The following is a 21,938-nucleotide window of genomic DNA, read 5'->3' on the forward strand; positions in this document are numbered from 1 at the left end:
GTGCAAAACACACCAGAATATGTAGACAGAAAGGTTGTTAGGCCTACATTAAATTGTAAACAGAAATAATCGATTATAAGCCGGCCGATTATCGATGCAGCATTGTCCACGATTCGATGCATCGATTATTTGATTAATTTCAACACCTCTAGTGTTAAGCTTGATTTATGGTTGTGTGGAGGCTCCACGCAGAGCTTTAGCAGTAGCCTAGGTAAGTGGCCTGATGTTTATACTTGTGCGTTGGTGTTTGCGTCGATCTCTTTAAGAGATTGCTAGGGCCTGTGTGTGTGTGTGTGTGTGTGTGTGTGTGTGTGTGTGTGTGTGTGTGTGTGTGTGTGTGTGTGTGTGGTAGAGAGAGTGAGAGAGTGACAGTGATTAGCTTCAAAGCGAGTAGTGACTCTCGAGTAATGGTAGGAGCCACATATTGTATGTTGTTTATGGTCTCATTTATGTTGTTTGTTGATTATTAAATTGTGCACTTCTATTGTAGGAGGTGGGCGTGTTCATCGCGGTTTGAGCGGAAGTGATGACATATTTGTTTGCTGCAAAATCAGATTGTCAAGCAGACAAACTGACCGACACATACATAATAATAGATCAATACTTGGGGTCTGTGTATCGATACAGTATTGCCACGGGAGACATCGCGATACTATGCTGTATCGATTTCACAGAAGTCACGCTTTAGTCTAAGTATTTCTTTAGTCGAGGACAGCCCTATATTATTAATCCTTTGTCAAATTATAATTATTTCAGAACTACTTTGGTGTATTTTTCAGCATCTAGACAACACAACGCAACGTGGCATCATGACTTATGGTGCTTCTTTTTGTCTTGTAATTGCGACTAGTAGCTCGAGTGTAACGTCACATCCGTGTCGAAAATCGAATAACCGCGGGGTTGCTGCGTTCTTTTTGTCACACGATATTACAAGTCGGAGAAAAGATGGATTTTTGTAACATTTTTAGTAACATTTAGGATTCTATTCACCCAGTTATTGACATATTACACAAATATATTTCACAGTTTGATACATGAAAATTACGTTTTGATTAACGTTAACGTTAGTCTACTGCTCTGCTTTCTGCTCCAGACTCGGCTTAAAGTCATTGTTGTCATATAGCAACCGAGCGTCTCTAGACAATTTCAGCTGCACAAGCTCCAAAATAACTAATCAGGCGTTATTTAACTCCTAATAAGACTGTAGAGACATGTCTATAGGTAGCAGTATACAGCACTATGTTTAACTCCTAATAAGACTGTAGAGACATGTCTATAGGTAGCAGTATACAGCACTATGTGTACGACTTCTTCATTTGGTTACAACAAAGACAAAAGTGCTTAAAATTGTAGAAAACCACAATGTTTACTACGTGTGATGCACGACGTAGCCATCTTTGAAAGTGAACTCGGGGTCCTCTGAGTTCAGACGACTTGACAAGTCGTTCTTTTTGCAACTTCCGGTTCGTAACTCCGTAAAACGACTCGTAAATCGACTTTGGTGGACAAAAAGAACGCACCATTTGCATAAACATAAAGCCAAATGGCGTGTTATCTGCACGCATTTTGAGCTTTCCACGTGTATGTCTACGCTGTATACAGCAGATGTAAACATACACGCCACGTTATCGCGAGAACGTGCCGTACTATTGCCAGGACGTGCCGTACCACCGCGAGGACGTGCCGTACTATCGCGAGAATGTGCCATACTACCGCGAGAACGTGCCGTACTACCGCGAGAACGTGCCGTACTACCGCGAGAACGTGCCGTACTACCGCGAGAACGTGCCGTACTACCGCGAGAACGTGCCGTACTACCGCGAGAACGTGCCGTACTATCACGAGAACAACAAAACAAGGTTGAGTTTAGGAAAAGAACATTGGGTTGTGCTTAAGTAACACAAAGAAATGACCAAAAACACAGGTAATGTAGGTCAATGGCGGCCGAACGGCGTTGATAAACACGCTAAAAAGCGATTACGTGTCTTGATAAAACGCCAAAACAGCGTACGAATTTGCGTGTCATACATACGCCACGGCACTTCATGAGATCAGTCTGCACAACCCCTCACTTATTAGCTGCTCAAATCTAGTGACACAAAGGCTGGAAGCAGGGGGAAACTGCTAGCTTAGCGCCATTAGAACTACAAAAATCTACCTTCCAACATCTCTAAGTGTGTCTGACTGAATGTAAAAGAAAAAGGAGACACTGTGTGTTTGGCAGCAGTTAACTCTGGAGCTGTTTGCTTAAGTCCTCACAGTGTGGGGGGGAGGTGGGGTTGCCATGTTTGAGCTCTGACTACATGACAAAGTATCAACCTTTCAAAGCACAAGATGTGTGGATGCCTCCCTTCAACATACCAAATATCACATAACATGACCAGCGCTGAAAGAGCTCGTTGCGTAACACACATGTCGGGGACATACTTGTCGAGCTCCCGAAATACTCGAAAGTGGTCCGAATCCCTCCGACAGACTGCCGTGTTTTCACAGCGAGAAACCAATCGGGGACAGATTAGATATGTTTAGAACAGAGAGCGACAGATTGTGCCTTTACTGCCCTCCGTTTAGAAGCGTTGTGCCAGCAGCACGCTGACTGATCCTAAGCACCACCTCTTAAATCCCTAAACTCACCAATCAATCACAGCTAATCATGAACTAGGAGGACAACCTCTAAAGGCACATGTGTCAAACTCAAGGCCCGTGGGCCAAATCTGGCCCCACACAGATTCTGATCTGGCCCGCATATCAATTTAGGTTCAAAAAACATTTTGGCCCACCTACTTTTTGGTCACTTTTTCCGACGTTTTGGTCACTTTTGCCGAAATATTTGTAATTTTTTTTACTTTTTTGTCACCTTTTCCGAAGTTTTTGTCACTTTTTCCAACGTTTTTGCCACTTTTGCCAATATTTGTGATTTTTTTTTATTACTTTTTTGTCACATTTTCCAATTTTTTGTCATTTTTTTGACGTTTTTGGGCGCTTCTTTTCTATGATGGCTGAGGAACTTTCTCCTGACTTCTTTAGGACTTTATGTCGACCAAACTGTGAGTGAGAAGACAATATGACACAAAGCCTATCAATAAACTAAACATGACCTGGCCCTTGGTGTGATTCTAATTTTCCAGTGTGGCCCTCTGGGAAGTTGAGTTTGACACCCCTGCTCTAAGGCTTCAGCTGACACTTTTCCACAACACGATATATCCAGCGGCTAGAATCTAGTTAACCCTTGTGTTGTTTTCCCATCAACCATGCAACTTTTAGTTTTTCTGGGTCAAAATTTTAAGTTTTGGTCCCGATGGTTTTGACACTTTTTTCGACATTATTTATTATTATTTCATTATACTTTTTCCGAGGTTTTTGTCTGTACTTTTTTAAAGGACATTTTTGTGGTTTTTGAGACTTTCTGACATTTCTGTAACTTTTTTCAATGTTCATATATATATATATATATATATATATATATATATATATATACATACTCGTAAATAACTACAAATAACTAATGTTAGGGAAATCTGTTAATGTTTTGTTACGCGTTCCTGGATTTTTTCTTTTTAAAATATATATTGGCCAAAATATCGGATTTTTAAATCACCAAATATTTGTATCGATATCGGCCAACCAAGTGATATCGTTATCGCGATATTCAACAACATTACTGCACATTGCATATTTTTTCATATCATTTTTCATCATGTCATTTTACCTGGCAGAACACGGGAGTTGCTGCTCTATCGCTGCCTCCATTGGTTAGTTAGTTAGTTTCTAACTAAGATTATTTTTGGGGCATTTTAGGCCTTCTTTTTTTTATAGGACAGCTTAGATTTGAAAGGGGAGAGAGATGGGGAAATGACATGCAGCAAAGGAGGAGGAGTAAACCTCCATATATAGGCGCCCGCCATACCAGGTGAGCTACCCAGGCACCCTTAGTTTCTAACCCTTACAAAAAAGTTGCACAATAAAACAGTCTCCATTAATATCTTTCTAAAGGCTAGAAATGTATGGCCTAGCTGTTGTACTGGACTGCGTTAGTTTTACAGGCGTACGCTATTAACTGGCCACTATGGCTGCACGTTATGAGGAAAATGTACAATAACGTTGTTGAATATATCGCGATGACGATATTACTTGCGATAAATAAACAGATATTAAGGTGTACTCAGTTCTGCTGCTTTCAATATTCTGCCAAAATACAACAAACTGTTTGTTGAATTTAACGAAATGAAATCACTTCCAACATTGTTTTATTGAAAAAAATGGAACAAACAAAGAACATAAAAGGCAGCACTAAAAAAGAATGAGAGATACATTTTAAAGGGCAGTTTTCCACTGATATTTTGATTGTCTTTCGCGATAGGTTTATTGTGCAAGTTGATTAGGCGTTAAAAACAACAATAACGATATATTGTGCCGCCCTACTGGTCATTAGACTGAATGAACTGAATGGACTTTAAACACCCTTGGACCGGACTGACCCAGGCAAAAGTGTTCCAATCTAGGCTAGAGCCTGCCGGTCCTGCATGTCGACTCAGTCTAAGGAGGATGAAGGTTTTAATATAGCCTGATAATCCTCTCTCTCTCTCGAAACGTGACAAGCGCAACAACACAGCGGGGTTAAAGGTCAGAAGTAATGGAGGGCGAGCGGACCACTATCTAAATAGTCAGTGATAATAAGTCTTGTACTTTGACTTTTCCCTTCCACCTCTCTTACGGGCTTCTACTTCAGCCAGAGGCTTCAATCACATCCAAACTGTAACAAACAGGACTTCTTCTCTCTCTCTGAAGTAATCAGGAAGACACACACACACAATTACACACCTTTCATCTCCGTGCGTGCTGTAAGGCTGTCTGACGGCTCCAGTAGCATCAGGCCAGCACAGAACCTGCAGGTGAATGGTTCCAGTAATCCTACTGCTCCCAATAAGTGACAAAATAACACCAACATGTTCCGAGTCACAGATTTTACAAAAAACTACGTAACATGAGACACAGCCATCTTCTAACAGTAAACAAACCGGGAACTATATTCTCAGACAGGCTTGCTGCGAGCATATCACTCCGCCCAAGTACTATATTCTTCCACCTGAGAATATAGTTCCTGGTTTGTTTACGGTTAGAAGACGGCTGTGTCTCATGTTACCTTGTTTTTTGTACACGCTGTGACTCTACAAATCACAACATGTAAATAGCAACATGTTGGCGTTATTTTGTCACAATTCGGAGCAGTAGGCTAGTTGGAACCAGTTACCTGCAGGATCTGTGCTAGGCTAAGCTAATGCTGGAGCCATCAGACAGCGTTACAGCACGCACGGAGATGAGAAGGGTATGTATCGACTTGTCTTACTCTGGGGGTTATGGTGAATAAGCTAAAGTCCCAGTAAGTCGGCGTGTTCCTTTAAATATGCTCAAGTTCCCAAAATGCTATAAAGTAAAATAAAAAGAAAATACATAGTTCCCAGTTCTTATCCCGTGTCTCCACATTATCTGTTTTGTGATCTCTTAATATATGTCGAATATATGTGATATCTGCTACAACTAACACCTATTTTCATTATCTGTTAAGCTGATGATGATTATGATCATATGATTTAATTTAACAAAAAAGTAAAAAAATAAAAAATAAAAGAAATCACAACTTTGCAGAGACAAAGTGGCGTCTTTAAATGTCCTGTTTTGTCTGACCAAAAAGTCAAAAACGGAACGTTATTTAGTTAGTATTATACATGACAAAGAGAAGCAGAAAATCCTCACATTAGGGAAACATTTTTTCACTATTTCTCCTTAATATTGGGTGATTATTTTCCTAATCGTTTCAGCTCTACTCCAAAGAACACTTCTGAAAACTAAAATTTTAAATGCACAACATTTCGAGCACAAATCGGCTCAACTTCAGGTACATATTTAACATATATCTCATAATACTTTGGAGTATTTCAACAGTCCTCATTAGGCTGAGTATCTGTACTTGATACCTTTTAAAAAAAAAAGGTATCAGCCAAAACTTTCCAGTTAAACCGGCATTCTAAAAAAAGACTCTTTGTTTGTTTGTTTTTGCTCGCAGCCAATCGCTGCAAGCGTTCTGGGGTTTAACGCGACGTGTGATTGGTCCACTACCGCAGCAGCTGCAACCCATGCCGAGCGCGGTGTGTTTGACGGGCAGTTCAGCGTGCCGAGATGCCAAAACATTTTGAAAATATGGCTTTCCTACACGCCTGTGGCATTATGTCCCCAGAGCCCAAGAACAACATCTTCAAATTGCTCGTTTTTGTCCGTCCAACAGTGCAAAACGCAAAGACATTCACGTTTACTATCATAAAACACAACGGAAACCAGAAAATGATCACGTTTGAGAAGCGAGAAAGAGATTTTTTTTCCCTTTCCTTAACACTAAAAGGTCAAATTGACCCTTTTTCAATTTTTGTTTTATATCATAAAATATGGGATGTAGAAATAAGGGCTGAAAATGTGTAGAAGAAAAATGTAACAATTTAAAACGTTGGAAAAAGCAAAAACAAACTGTGAAAATAAGGCGTCAAAAATGTTGAGAAAAAAAAAAAAAAGACAACACAAGGGTTAAAAAATGAATACAAACGATTCATCAATTGTCAACATAGTTGACGATTAATTTACGATTATTTAAAAGGGACAAAAAAATGCTGAAAACCTTCACATTTGAGAGCCAGCGTTTGGAGTTTCTGCTTGAAAAAGTGATTCAAGTCAAGTTTATTAATAAAGCACATTTACAAGCAGTCACTCCTGCCCCAAAGTGCTGTACAGATACTCATACGGGTAACAGCATAAAAAGCATACTAATTAGCCAAGAAGAAAAAGTAAAAGCCTATTAAAAACATAGTATCCACGAATTCAAAGAGATGAGTTTTTAAAAGTGATTTAAATAGACTCAATAGAGCCAGCTGCGATAATATTGAGGATTCAATTGACTATCGGATTAACCAATTAATCGTGTAAGCTGTGGCAGGATTTAGCGCTAAGATCACCGATCGCAGAAGAAGTCTCCCAACTGGCGGGTCACGGGCGGGATCAACACATCTCAAAGCCGCAGCGAGTGAACGAACGGAAACCCTCGCAGGCCGCCGCCCGGCAGCTCCACGTGCCGCCGCAGGTCGACGCAGACAGATGGTCTCCGCCGCTGCTCTCTGCTTTTAATCCGAACGCTCGCTGTAATCCTGCTAACGAGGACAACTCCGCTGCACGCTGCCAGCACGCTGCCAAACGGCTGCAAACACACAATGCAACATCGCTGTGTTATACGCACAAACGCGCCGCAGTGAAACAATGCAGCCTCTCTGATGCGTCTTGGCTGTAATCCTGCTAATGAGCGAGCCTGGGACAAACAATCAATACATCACAACACAGCAGTCAGGGTGCAGCTCCAAAGCTGAATGAGTGCAACTAAAAGACTTTTCTCTGATCTCATGATTGTAGTTGAAGTTTTGTCTTTAAGCTTTTTGAGTGTTATTTTTTGATAGATAATGGTAATAATAACTAGGGATGGCATCGCTACTGTAAAGGCAAAAAAAAAAAAATCCTACTTATCCCTGCCACTGGGAAAAAAATAAAAATAAAAAATAAAATAAATTCCCTATCGACCCATGACCTCAACAGACAACAAACCGGAACCAAACTATTTTTTTTTTATGACTTATGAAAAATTTTGCGTGAGGGATTATTTCACTTCACAGAAAAAAAAATATTGAAATGAGATGGCTAACTGTAGTAGCGTTTATTCCAATATCTATAATTGCCTAATTTAGAGATCACTTTTTTTTTTTTTTACCGACTAACAATTTTGACCGGTTAACGTTGAAACGGTCAACCACCGGTCAAACGGTCATCGGTTAACATCCCTAATAATAACGGTCCAAAGTGAAAAAAGAGACCCAGAACTACCACAAAAGGGACACAATTAGACGACTAAGAGACCCTGAATGACCCCAGAGACCCAAACAACCCCACAAACCGGCTAGCCTAGAAATCTAGACGCACCCTAGTGGCAGCAACATTATTTTGCAGCCAGGGTCAGTCTAGGCACTCTCCGTTGACTTGCGAGCTGGAAAAACCAAACTCTAGTTGGACCAATCACATCGTGTATAGAGTTGGTGGGCGGGGCGGGGCTTGCTGCTGGTGAACAGAGGTCTTCTGGAAGACTTGGAGTTCAGCTTTTCTTTGAGAAAAGAACAAAGAACGGCACTGAATTCATTCTTAAAAAAGGAAGATGTGTTCGGAGTTTAAAGTTTAATCTATCAACCAGCGATGCTCTGGTTGGTTGGAGCGCTATCCTATTGCGTGCAAAGGGAACTTGAAAGACAACCGTTTATCCCGCCCCCTCGGATTGAGCCCTGCCAATGGGGAGTTCCCAGACCCAACATCTGGATGTGGGTCTGTCTTGTCAGGCTACAAAGACACACATCGAGAAATGAAATGTATGGGGGAAATAGCATTTTTTTGGGATTAAAAAACATTTTCTTGAGGATGGCAAAAAAAAAAAAAAAAAAAAAAAAGGATTCTACAAAGCCAGAGAAAACCCTGTATTCAGATCGTGTTTTGAATACACAGCAGTGTTTCCCCAAGGTTTGTGGGAGACTTAAGCCCCAGACACACCGACTGGACGGCCGACCCTCGGCAGTAAAGCCAGTCCGACTGATCAGTCTCCCCGTGTTGGTCCAAAAAGTGACTCAGAAGACACCGAAGAGACGAGACGTAATACGTCTCCATAACAGCAGGCGGCGCTAATCTGTATTGTCGCCCCGAAAATGAAAACCGGCAGCTGATTGGACGAACGCGTCACGTGGGTCTGGCTGCTCACAGATTTTACAACCGGGCATTAATGGCGTCTCGTTCAGAATACGATCTCATATCGGACAAAATAGTTCACCGAAACGTGTTTCTGAAAACATTTGAAGAGAGAAATAGGCCGTGCAGTTGCTGAATCTTCAGATTGAAAAAGGTCGGTTTAAAAGATTTCCGTTAGATTTTTTAGACGCTGTTCGCTGCGCTCATCCCGCTCGCATTTGATTATTTTCTACACCTCTAGTTTAAGCCCAGTTCACGCTAAAGATTCGCGACAGGACGAGTTGAAACTTGCAAACTTAGTTTTCTCTTTTTTTGTTTCATTATTTTGGAGCATTATTAATATTACCATGTGTATCTGAAACGTTGGAAAAGCTACAACAGATAACACATAAATAAATAACACTCAAAAAAACTTGAAGACTGCAATCGTTAGATATGAGAAAGGTAATTCAGTTAGTTTTGATGCTCGCATTGATTTTACATTCGGCTTAAGTGCTGCCCAAAACGGGTGCTGCGCCTAAGCCTGGTAATGGTCGGGGAAACTCTGCACTGGCACTAATGCCGAGGCCATTCATTGATTCACTGATTCACTGAACATTTAGTGGAAACGTGTGCGAGAGTAGCAGTCTTTTTAGTCTAGATATGTGACCATCGTTACCAAATGGCCCTTTTAGGGTCACCAAATGTCTGTTTTAGGAAACGCCTAGACATATACCCATTGAAAAACAGGTGTATAATTTTTATTTTATGAGATATTGTTATCAAATTTCAACTGGGACTAGGTAAGACTTCTTGCTGTAGCCCCATTGTCTTTTCAGGCTAATATGTCCCAGCAATAGAATATAGAATATTTTTCTATAAAAAGAATTAATACGGACATATTGTATATTCAAACTTCTATTACTCAAAGCCAATAGCACTTACAGTGATCTTAACTGTTGGAGAAGAAGCCTCAAAGTTTTACCTTTCAAAAGAAACCATAGACATGCATGTATGCCTCCTGTTTCCTCTTTGTTGAGAGCCGCTGAAAAGAAATAGCGTGGTGCCCGACCTCTGGCTGCACTTTAAATCCTGGCACGCCAGCGAGATCTACGTCATTTTGATGTAACATTGGCGCGTGGCTGCGGCTACTGTAAAAAGGCCTTAAGACTAATAAAGGGTTAACTAATCAATCATCGATCAAACAAATAGGATATTCTCAGCTTCTCCTAAGATGTCAGTATTTAATGCTTTTCACTGATTTATATTGTTTTAAATTGAATATCTTTGGACTGTTGGTTTAACCAAACTACGAATCTGACATGTTCAGACACTATAGGTCAAACTATGAATCGCTTTAACAGAAAAGTAGTTTATTGATATTGAAAAGGATCATTAGTTGCAACCTTTACTGCAGATATTGTCTCTCTAACTGTCTTATACAAGTCGCACATTACCGTGAACAATATGAATTAAGTCCTCCTGAGATGAAACGACTGGTCAATTATTCTTTTAGTTGGACGACAAAAAAAAACATAATCGCAAATATTTTTTGGTCAACACTGAAATCACGATTACTTAACACAAATACTAATTGACTTTTGGAAAGATGTTGCATTTGTTGAAGTTAAAAAACAGCGAAACAGCTGAATCGCTGAACTTTTTGAATTCGCCAATAGAACACAAGACAAAATGAGAGTTTACTCGCAAAACATAACGGGCAAAATAACCGTTTTTAGCGATGACACTGTTTTTGTGATCGTTGGGAGCGGAAATCGCAATCAAAATATAAGACAACAACCAATTGTAAACAAGCTGCCTCAGACTTTTCTTTATCCCTCTACTTAACCTTCCTGTTGTCATCGGGTCTAATTTGAAATATTTTCAAAAAGTTTCTATATCACAAATTTGGGTTTCTTTCAACAACAAAAAAGATAAAAGGACGTTGAAAAAAGTGACAAAAATGTCGGAAAAAGCTTCAAAAACGTGGGTGAGAAAAAACAAAAACGTCAAATAAAAAAAAAAACGCATAAGAAATCGACAAAAGCATCTGAAAAAGTGACTAAAGTGTCGAAAAAGTTTAACATTTTGAAATTTTGACCCAGAAAAACTAAAAGTTGCATAGTCAACGGTAAGACAACACAAGGGTTAACACATTTTTTGTACGACTAATAAACATTGACTAATAAAGCATTGTACCAATAATAGAATAAAATACCAATAACATCAGCCTACAAAAATCCAGTATTGCTGAGACTAACTCAAACTGTCCACCTGGCCTCTCAACCAGTCGTCAGCTCCGCGGGGCCTCCAGCTCTGCCGTATATAAGGATACTGTACTGTGTACTGCACGTTACATACTAATAATGTACCAGGAATCTATACTGGAGAGCACATTCAGTATCCTTTGCTTGCGAGCCTGACTGATGCACGCAAACAGGGTGGAAGAGCCGCGTGCTGCATGTGAACTTGACACCGAGCTGGAAATGCCAGAGCGCCGGCGAGCACGCCCGGCATGGTGCTCGACAGGACCAGTGGGAAAATCTGCAGCAATGTGACCGCACACATGCCGCGCTGTGACGCCCAGCGGGGTCACACACGCTCACAGAGGTGCTGAGTACAAAAAACTGACCAACAAAGTGACCTGGAAATTGCAAAAATGCCTCTTTTATCATATCATCCTGTTGACATTTTTATTTCCATCCCATTTTCTTAGGAAGCCAGTTGCATTTATCCACTGGTTCTAACAGCATTTTGAGTTTGCAGACACTAGATTTAGTGTAATTGGAAGTCTGAAGGCCTCAGTATGCTTCAAATGAAACGCTCGTGAGATCGGAGTCCAAGACGCCCTTTTTTACAGAAGCATTGCCCGCTCGCTACGGTTGTAACTGTTGCTACACCTGTCATGCTTTCTATTGCAGTACATATGCAGTTTACAGTGAAAACAGTGGCAGATCCACCATCGAGATTCATGGTAATTTTTGAAACACTGTGTCCTTAATTTCACACAGACGTAGACAAAAGCAGGTTCTCCCTTTTTAGTCTGCGACCGCCGACATCTCTGGCTGAAACAACAACAAACAACAATCACCGGCAAATTTGATCAAGTGCCGAGCTAACTGAGCTAAAGTTAGCTTCTATAAGATTGAAAGAATATTGAGATCAGACTTATTTCATTCTAACTTAACACTGTTTTGGCTGCTTAGCTTACGTACGTTTATTGCGCTGCAACTAGTCTTTAATATTACAGAAAATGGTGAAATAAATACCCATCACAATTTCCCAAAGCCCAGCTTGACGTCTTCAAATGTCTCGTTACAAGAGAAAAGGCTTTTAGGATGAGGACTAAATGATATGTTGCAAACATAAGCCTAGTCTCCCATGTGGAGGAAGGTCTGGCTAGTCCACACAGCATTCCAGGATGGGAGAAAACCTTCTCTGGTTTATTGGCATTTCTTTTAACCAATCACAATCGTCTTGGGTGGTGCTAAGCTCCGTACGGAGCAACGGTGTCGCTGCAAAATAGCCTCTGGAAGGAACTTGTTTTGGTGGAACATGTGTAGTTTTAGTCGTGCAACAGAAAACTCAGACTGGACAGATAGTCTAGCTAGCTGTCTGGATTTACCCTGCAGAGATCTGAGGAGCAGTTAACCATAGTCCTCACAAATCAGCCGGAGGTTAGAACGCCAACGCAAAGAAAGAGGAAGGGGACGGACATCCGGCGGCAACGGAGCAATCCCGGAAGTGGAACGTCGTGGATACAGACTAACATAGGCCTAACTCTATCTCGCGTAACTTTGGGCTGGTGTAGCTGAGTGAAAACAGAGCAACCGCTAACGTTAGCCAAACGTTAGTGGGAAAACACTACACAGTGGATGTGCTTTTTTTGTTTGTTTTTTTAACGTAACGCTAAGCTGTAACCCCACGTTCGGTAAACTGTAGGTAGTAAGCTAGTTAGCAGGGCATGCTAACGTTTGCATCTTACATTAGAGCAGTAAATAAAGACACCCCCCTCTAAACTCTTACGGAGAATGGCCCTTAGGACAATATTTACAATTTTCCGACACAGAAAATGCAACAATTGTACCCACTTTGTGCAGCGACTGGAGGGATTTAAACTTAAACCAACTGCAACATCATGAATGCTTTTGAAGAGACTGCCAAAAGTGTGCCCTGTTACTCCCATTTGCATGATTCAATACATTGCAACTATAGACATGCAAAACATGGTACATACTAGTTCATTCGAAGCTTACTGAGGGCTTGAAAACGACTGGACACTGTTCCTACAGCTGAAGTGTAGAAGAACAGCAGTGTAGGAGCTGCTCACAGCTGGACGACAAAAGTCAAAAATGAAGTTGAAATTATCCACGATAAAATCTCTTTTACTCAATATTTGCGAAGCTTCCAAATGAAAACGTGGCTGTATCTGGATGATATTTGGTACTGTCGACATTAGTACATAAAATGGAACCTTTAAGTCACCACACAGCATACAGCAGAAAAAACACACTGGCTACAAACTCAAACCACTAATTAACTGGTTACAAAACCAACAGTATGATGAATACATGTGGTACTGTGTGTAGAAGCAGTAACGAGACAGAGTTAATACGAAAAGACTGCAACCAAAACGACATTACCTTGGATAACAATTTGATTAATCAAACAACAATCAGACTGATACAGTATTTACTATGACAAAGCCAGTACTGGCAAAATGAACGCTAACGGGCAGAATAAACTGTAATATTGACAATACCCATAACCCAATAACAGTAAGCTAATAGTGCTAATATGTGCTAAACTGCAACAGTAGTCTGTACACTTGGTATTACAATCAGTCATCTTTGAGCTGCACTAATGCATTAACGTTAGTTCGTAACGAGCTGTCTGTTTTAATTAATGCCACATTTGTCTCTACGTACACAGACAAGACCGAGCAAACATTTGACTAATAACCGCAAGGCAGCCTAAAGATCCCATGTTTACATTACGATAATCAGTTTCCAAACTACAATAACACTGTAGCACTTCAGTGGCAGCCTGCGTTTACATTTTCATAGCTACATTCACATTATAGTTCAGCCCTGCGGCTGTAAAGGAAGCCTGTGTTTACATTCAGTTTGCAAAAATGTCTATTTAATAATGGGGAACAAAAACATACAGTAGTGTCTGAAATAGTTCAGGAATACTAACATTAAATCTACAGTCTTATTTATAAATCCTGTGGCAGAATAACTTGTGTTTTCAGTGAATTTCACTGGGTTTAGCAAATCGATTTTCTGATTCTAATCTGATTTCCATTTGCGTTAGTTTGTAATTTAAAAATTCTTTGTCTATTGGATTTTATAACGCCTCTACATATGTTCATACTGTATCTGACCTAAAGTGTATTCAAATTCATGCCATTGTCTATACTGTATATCTAGTGTTGCATCTTAATTCCCACTGTTTCACATATATTCTCATTCTTGTACTTATCTGCACGTTATATTGACTACTCTCTTTATGTATTGTAACGTATTCATATCTATATCTTACTGCTTTCATCCCTACTATATATTTCTGTTTATTCTGTGTATTACTTTGCACTTCTGGTTAGATGCAAAACTACATTTAGTTTGTTCAGTGGCAATAAAGTTGAGTCTAATCCATCTAATCTAATCAGGGCTAGGTAGGCCTGCTTAATGGCGGCGAATAATAGCCTGTCTTACAATTTACTCGAGAGATAAGTTAGTTACAACAGTATTCAACTTAGTCTATAAAACTTCCTGTTATTACACATGCTAATATAGGTACCACAGCCCGGCTGATACTGGATTTTTGAGGCGGATATCAAAGTTAACGATATCTGTACCGATACAGTTGTTTTTTTAAACACATAACGTAAACAAACGGTTTGGATAAGCTTCCTTTAAAATTGTTTCTTTTTACAGACATGACCGCTGTTATGTACTGAGCAGGACATTCACAGTAGAAAGATCAACTTTTGAGGACAAACAATGTTCCCGAATTATCTCAAAAATATCTTTAAACTGCAATTTCTCGTAACTTATCGTTCGATATATGAGCTAAAAACAAGCCAATAAATGTGACCATGCCTATGCATTGATCTGGATCTTATAACAACTGACTGTCATCAAATAAACATTATATATTTACATTTAAACTACGATAAATCTATACAGCATTCTATAAATACACATCACCACATTGGAAACCTCTTCTTATGAGATATTAGCAGATTATTAAGCTGTAAAAGCTCGATGGTGTTTAAGCCCCCAACGTCTCCTTCCAGGCAGCGCTGCGACCTTTGACTTCAAGGCACCTAACCATAACCATAACCATAACCATAACCTAATCGATATTACGAATCCCACTATGGCCACGCCAAGACCCGCCCTTCAATAGCGTTCACACACTAGTATTGGCCATGCTTACATGTACAGGTCCTATCCCCTGACCAATCCCCTAACCCTAACCTTAACCACTCGAGGTGAAATGCCTAACCCCAACCAATCGAGCTGCTTTGTAGGGCGGGTCTTGGCGTGGCCATAGTGGCAGCACTGCCTGGAAGACGACGTTGGGGGCTCTAAACACTAATAAACGCTGTAAAACGGCAGTTTCAGGCTAACACAAAGCTACAGCATGAATATTAACGTCTAATAATAGCTCTATAACAACATTAGCATGTGTTTGCCATACTACTACAATCAGAGAAGGCGTATTTAAGAGCTGACAGCTATAATAAATGCATTATACTGACTTTAAAACCCCAAAAAGAGACAACGACTGACCTCTGACCGAACTGAACCGAAGCTTTATTTCTGTCTGCCGAGCTGGAGGCCAGAAATTACCAAGCAACCGACCACACACACACACTAACGTTAAAAACCACCAAATACCACCAATTACCGTGTCTAACATTTACACTAAAAAACCCAAAGAGGCCGACAAATATCTTACAGGCACCACACACAGTTGTGATACTGTTATAAAGGCGTTACAAAACAGATATAAACAGGTTAGTAAACACACCGGGAAACCTGTTCTTACTGCTGCTGTCACTTCTCGTATGTTGTTAGTGATGGGCGGACCGTCTCCAATTATAGAATCGGTTACTTCAAATCGATTCATGCAACCGTTTAAGTTTTGATGAATAACGACCATCCGAGGAGCATGTAAATGCACCTTTAACCTGGTCGGTTTAGTGCAAAAGTCTGGGAATTATGAGCACTGGCATTTGGACATTTTCGACAGGTTGACCGGGTACATACCGGACACTATAAAAGACTCGTTCAATAAGATTCGTTCGTTTGTTTTCGCCCATCCCTACTGCTAGCTAGCTAGCTAAAAATAAACCCGACAGACGTTTGGAGCGGCTTTCATTTTATCTGCTTAGTTTCTACAGTAACGGCATCTCCTCGGTCTGCCATTTTTAAAAAACAAAATCAAGATGACAGATATTTTAATGAGCAGAGAAAGAAAGCCTGTTTCTGTTTAGATAGATAGCTAGCAGAGCGTCCAGCCCTTCCCTCAACTGTTTTTATATCCGCTTTTGACTTATTATGTTTTAATTTACGCTAAATTAAAGAGGTAATGAGAAGCGAAGGATCAGCGGTGTGACGCCGCCACACTGGCCGGGCTCAAGCGCCCTCAGCCCGGCAAAGAGGCTGTGCTTACCCGTCGGGAGGACCGAGGTTCCGGGCTTCTTAGTTAACATGGCGGCCTCTCCTCTCTCCTTCTCCACTGGACACAAACGGACAGGACGCCTCCTCTTCCTCCATCTGCAACTCCTCCTCTTCCTCCTCCCTACATTACTCCTCCTCCTTTCTAATCCTCCTTCACACTCCTCTTCTGTTTCCGACATGCAGTTCATTCTCTTCCTCCACTTCCACCCCTCTTCACACCCACCCACTCAGTTTTATTTTATCATTAAAAAGAACGTTTTGAAAAAAAATTACACTCTTGACCACTAATAATTATATTATTTCTAATATTATTAATATTACCAAGTATTTAGATCCTTTACTTAACTAAAAGTACTAATACCACACTGTAAAATACTCTCTTACAAGCAAAAGTCCTTCATTGAAAATGTGCCTTAAGTAAAAGTATGTAAGTATAATCATCAAAATGTAGTTAACTGTTAAAGTATGCTAATATAGTATACTATTATACTACTATACTGTATATTCTATCATTAGATTAGTATTGCTCATGCATTAATGTAAAAGCAGGATTTTACTGTTGGAGTTGGTTGAGCTGGAGCTCATTTTGAACTATTAACTAATTATTTTCATTATGGATTATAAAATGTACATTGTGTATATAATGTAAATCATTTTTAAAATGACAGTCACACACACACACAGGCACACACACTTACACAGTCACACACACAGACACACAAACATACATACACAGTCACACACAGACACACAAACAGACACACACACACACAGAGGCACAAACATAGACACACACACACACAGACACGCATAGTGACATACAGACACACACACAAACACACACAGACACACACAGAAACACACACACAGTCACATACAGACACACACACAAACACAGACACACACAGAGACACACACACACACAGACACAAACACACAGACACAAACACACACAGACACACACAGAAACACACACACAGTCACACACACACACACACACACACACACACACAGAGGCACAAACATAGACACACACACACACACACAGTCACATACAGACACACACAAAAACACAGACACACACAGAGACACACAGACACAAACACACAGACACAAACACACACACACACACACACACACACACACACACACACACACACACACACACAGTCACACAGACAAACACACAGTATTTTACTTTAGTTTCTAATTTCTCTGTGTTCCTTATCTTATGTCCGACCCTCTACAGTCAGTTGTGCTGCGGTGACATGTACATTTCAATAAAATCCTATTTTATATTATTAATACAATAAATAAATAAATGGTAGTGATATTATTTGTTATTGAATGTAAAACTTGAACAAAACCAAAATTAATGTAATTGCTGATGTAAACTAAAGCTGCATTCATTGATTTAGTTTGCTCACTTGGTGGCAGCAGAACAAGCTGACAACACTTCTGAAAACGCTGAAAAAGACAGGAAATTTGTCGCCAAACCAAATCTAGGAGCTAAAATAATCTTTAAAAAGTTAAGTAAAAGCGTTACAGGGTGGTTTAACAGAACGTAAAGAAGCAAATCGAGACACCCGTCTGAGATCAGATTACAAATGAAGCTGTTTTCAGCAACAACACTGTACTTTTAGCATTTCTGAAGTGCAAAGTAGTTTTTGAGTTCATTCTTGACGTGGGAATAAGAAAAAGGAAATCTTAACTCGAGGTCTACTTACCAGCATTTTAACCAAAAAGACTAGTCAGCAAACCTGACATTACAGTTTTTTTTCTCTTTTTGTCTAACTAATATTAATCAAACTGCAGGAAACCATAGCAACAACAATGATGCTTCACCCTGTGTTACCTATTGAACTAATGGTATAACCAATAATGATATAGTCACCGTGGTGTCCAGAAGAAGTTTGAACCCCAGAGTCCCAGGAAACAGGAAGTGATGCTCGTGTTGCAGAGCAGAGTTTCTTCTTCATGTTTGGCTCGTCCAGCATTCTCCGTATGAGGACACAGAGTGGGCTTGTTGGTCTGGCTGCTTGGAGACCGACAACATGTTTACATCAGAGACACAAGAGGGCTTCCGTGTTGCTTCAGGGCACTGTTGTGTGAAGTTTCTTTTGTGTGTGTGTGTGTGTGTGTGTGTGTGTGTGTGTGTGTGTGTGTGTGTGTGTGTGTGTATGCTTGTGCGTGTGTGCATGTGTGCGTGTGTGCGCCTGTGTGTGTACGCTTGTGTGTGTTCTTGTGCGTGTGTGTGTGTATGTGTGCGTGTCTGTGTGTGCGCCTGTGTGTGTGTGTGTGTGCATGTGTGTGTGCGCTTGTGTGTGTGCGCGCCTGTGTGTGTGTGTGTTTGTGCGTGTGCATGTGTGTGTGTGTGTGTGCGTGCTTGTGCGTGTGTGTGTGCGCCTGTGTGTGTGTGTGTTTACTATATTCGTGGGGTCCAAAAACCGGGGACTACAGTATACTTGTGGAGTCTGCACAGCCTTGTGGGACCAAAATGCTGGTCCCCACGAGTTTAAAGGGCTGTTTGAGGGTTAAGACTTGGTTTTAGGATTAGGGTTAGAATTAGGTTATGGTTAGGGTGAGGGTAAGGGTTAAGGTTAGGCATTTAGTTGTGATGGTTAAGGTTAGGGTAAGGGTTAAGGTTAGGCATTTAGTTTTGATGGTTAAGGTGAGGGTAAGGGGCTAGGGAATGCATTATGTCAATGACATGTCCCCACAAAGATAGTGAAACAGACTTGCATACGCCTGTGTGTGTGTGTGTGTGTGTGTGTGCGTGTGTGCGGTCTCAGGTTTCACAGCTTTAAGTTAAAGTTCGGAGAGACTTATGTAACTAACATGCCTACTTACACACACAACCAGCAGAAATAACTAACTCAGCTGAATTAAGCACATGAACATCACCACACCTTTTTAATTTAAAATATTAATAAATAAATAAAAAAACAGGTTAAACAACAAGAACAAGAAGGTTTATAGAGTTAACTGGATGACTTTGCTCTGGTCTTTTTGCATCAGCCCATGTGCCATACTTGAAATGGTTTTACTCGGCAAAGTTATCCAGATAACCATGCATGGGTCACCAAAATGGGCCAAATGGTCTGTTTGAAGTCTCATCAATTCAAATGGTTCAGTCCAAAGCAGGGATGTCTGGACCAAACTTTTGCAAAATGAAATATGTTCGAAAATTGGGCAGCTTTGCATTAAAGGTCCCATGACATGAAAATTTCACTTTATGAGGTTTTTTAACATTAATCTGAGTTCCCCCAGCCTGCCTATGGTCCCCCAGTGACTAGAAATGGTGATAGGTGTAAACCGAGCCCTGGGTATCCTGCTCTGCCTTTGAGAAAATGAAAGCGCAGATGGACCAATCAGGAATCTTCTCCTTATGAGGTCATAAGGAGCAAAGTTACCTCCCCTTTCTCTGCTTTGCCCACCCAGAGAATGTGGCCCACCCATGAGAGAGAGAGAGAGAGAGAGAGACATCATGGCTTTCAAACGAGCAAAGTGGTAGTTGGTCAAAACCACACCCCCACCTCTCTCCTCCTCAATAGCTGCAGACACAGAAATGGCACATCCTAAGGAAAGCTCATTGTGGGACTGGCTCTAGTGGCTGTAATTCTGCACCAAGGCTGAATTTCAGGAAAGAGACTTCAGATACAGTACTAGGGGACCACTAAGGTCTATATAAAAGAGACTTCAGATACAGTACTAGGGGACCACTAAGGTCTATATAAAAGAGACTTCAGATACAGTACTAGGGGACCACTAAGGTCTATATAAAAGAGACTTCAGATACAGTACTAGGGGACCACTAAGGTCTATATAAAAGAGACTTCAGATACAGTATTAGGGGACCACTAAGGTCTATATAAAAGAGACTTCAGATACAGTATTAGGGGACCATTAAGGTCTATATAAAAGAGACTTCAGATACAGTATTAGGGGACCACTAAGGTCTACAGTATATAAAAGAGACTTCAGATACAGTATTAGGGGACCACTAAGGTCTATATAAAAGAGACTTCAGATACAGTATTAGGGGACCACTAAGGTCTATATAAAAGAGACTTCAGATACAGTATTAGGGGACCACTAAGGTCTATATAAAAGAGACTTCTATATAAAAGAGACTTCAGATACAGTATTAGGGGACCACTAAGGTCTATATAAAAGAGACTTCAGATACAGTATTAGGGGACCACTAAGGTCTATTTAAAAGAGACTTCAGATACAGTATTAGGGGACCACTAAGGTCTATAAAAGAGACTTCAGATACAGTATTAAGGGACCAAAAGAGACTTCAGATACAGTATTAGGGGACCACTAAGGCCTATATAAAAGAGACTTCAGATACAGTATTAGGGGACAACTAAGGCCTATATAAAAGCATCCGAAGAGCACCATGTCATGGGACCTTTAAGAAAATACAACTTGCATTACATGCTTCCCTGGACAGTTTCCAATATAATATATCATCTTTAGTGAAAACCAAATACTAGACAGATAGATAGACAGACAGACAGACAGATAGATAGATAGATAGATAGATACTTTATTGATCCCCAAGGGGAAATTCAAGGTCCCAGTAGCTTAAAGACATCATAACATAAACAGGAGGATAAAATAACAAATCCACATGAATAATATGGACAATAAAAGAAAAGATACTAAATAAAAAAATCCACATGAACGTACTGAGGGATGTATACAGTAAGCATGAGACGCTTGCAGTGACAGGGCAGGACTTTGGAGGCGTGGTTAAATGAAAGACTAAACCGGTTAAAAAACTTGTTTGTACCTACATCAATCAAAAATGTTTAACAAAAATACTTCTTGAGAGCGCATGAATTGTGCAATAACATCATGATGTTTGGTTTATGTGGCTCTCATTGATTTGCACTTAGTTTATTTGTGAATGGTTGTTTGTATTATTCTCTATTTATTGAATCTGTTTTTGTTGTTCCTATTTATTAATATTTTTTCTTATGTAATTAAGACTAGTGCAATATATTTAGAACTTCTAAATATAGGGCACTAATTAAGACAATACTAGATTGCCATCTAGCGGTTTGACTGCGCAATTGACAACCTAATGAAGTTTCTTTTTGTATTTTTTTAATTCATTTTTCAACACATTTTTATTGAAAAAACACGTTCAAATATAGGCTACAGCATTTAACACAAATACTCAATATAATAAAACATATAAACAAGAATATGACTTCAAGTAAATAGAAATAGTGTTAATAATAAAAACGTAAAAGTTTTAATTAAAAAAACATACATTATTCTTCTATAAAGTATAAAGTTTTGTTACTTTTTTTAGTGTTTATAAGTTAATATATTCTTGAAGTCATATAAACAAACAGGGACATTTGGAGAAACTTTTGTTATTTTGCACTAATGTAAGTACAATTTACCAAATAAAACCAATAATCAATGAGG

General features: G+C 40.0%; 1 protein-coding gene across 4 annotated transcripts in view; it reads right to left on the minus strand.

Moving 5' to 3' along the window:
• dyrk2 (dual-specificity tyrosine-(Y)-phosphorylation regulated kinase 2) overlaps positions 1 to 18,513 on the minus strand; it is a 34,796-nt gene extending 16,283 nt beyond the window's left edge. The window contains exons 1-2 of one of the 4 annotated variants that reach the window (XM_028570818.1): positions 18,218 to 18,295; positions 16,483 to 16,701 (exon numbers count right to left, since the gene is read on the minus strand). In XM_028570818.1, the coding sequence (XP_028426619.1) occupies positions 16,483 to 16,678 (196 nt within the window). In that variant the 5' untranslated portion in view covers positions 16,679 to 16,701; positions 18,218 to 18,295. Of the gene's footprint in view, positions 1 to 15,837; positions 15,897 to 16,482; positions 16,702 to 18,217; positions 18,296 to 18,384 lie in introns of those variants that run through there. The other 3 variants (XM_028570819.1, XM_028570820.1, XM_028570821.1) reach the window with 3 other exon arrangements.
• Between the last annotated feature and the right edge of the window lie 3,425 nt (positions 18,514 to 21,938).

This window comes from Perca flavescens, chromosome 23 (genome assembly GCF_004354835.1).
Source record: "Perca flavescens isolate YP-PL-M2 chromosome 23, PFLA_1.0, whole genome shotgun sequence".
NCBI classification, from domain to species: domain Eukaryota; kingdom Metazoa; phylum Chordata; class Actinopteri; order Perciformes; family Percidae; genus Perca; species Perca flavescens.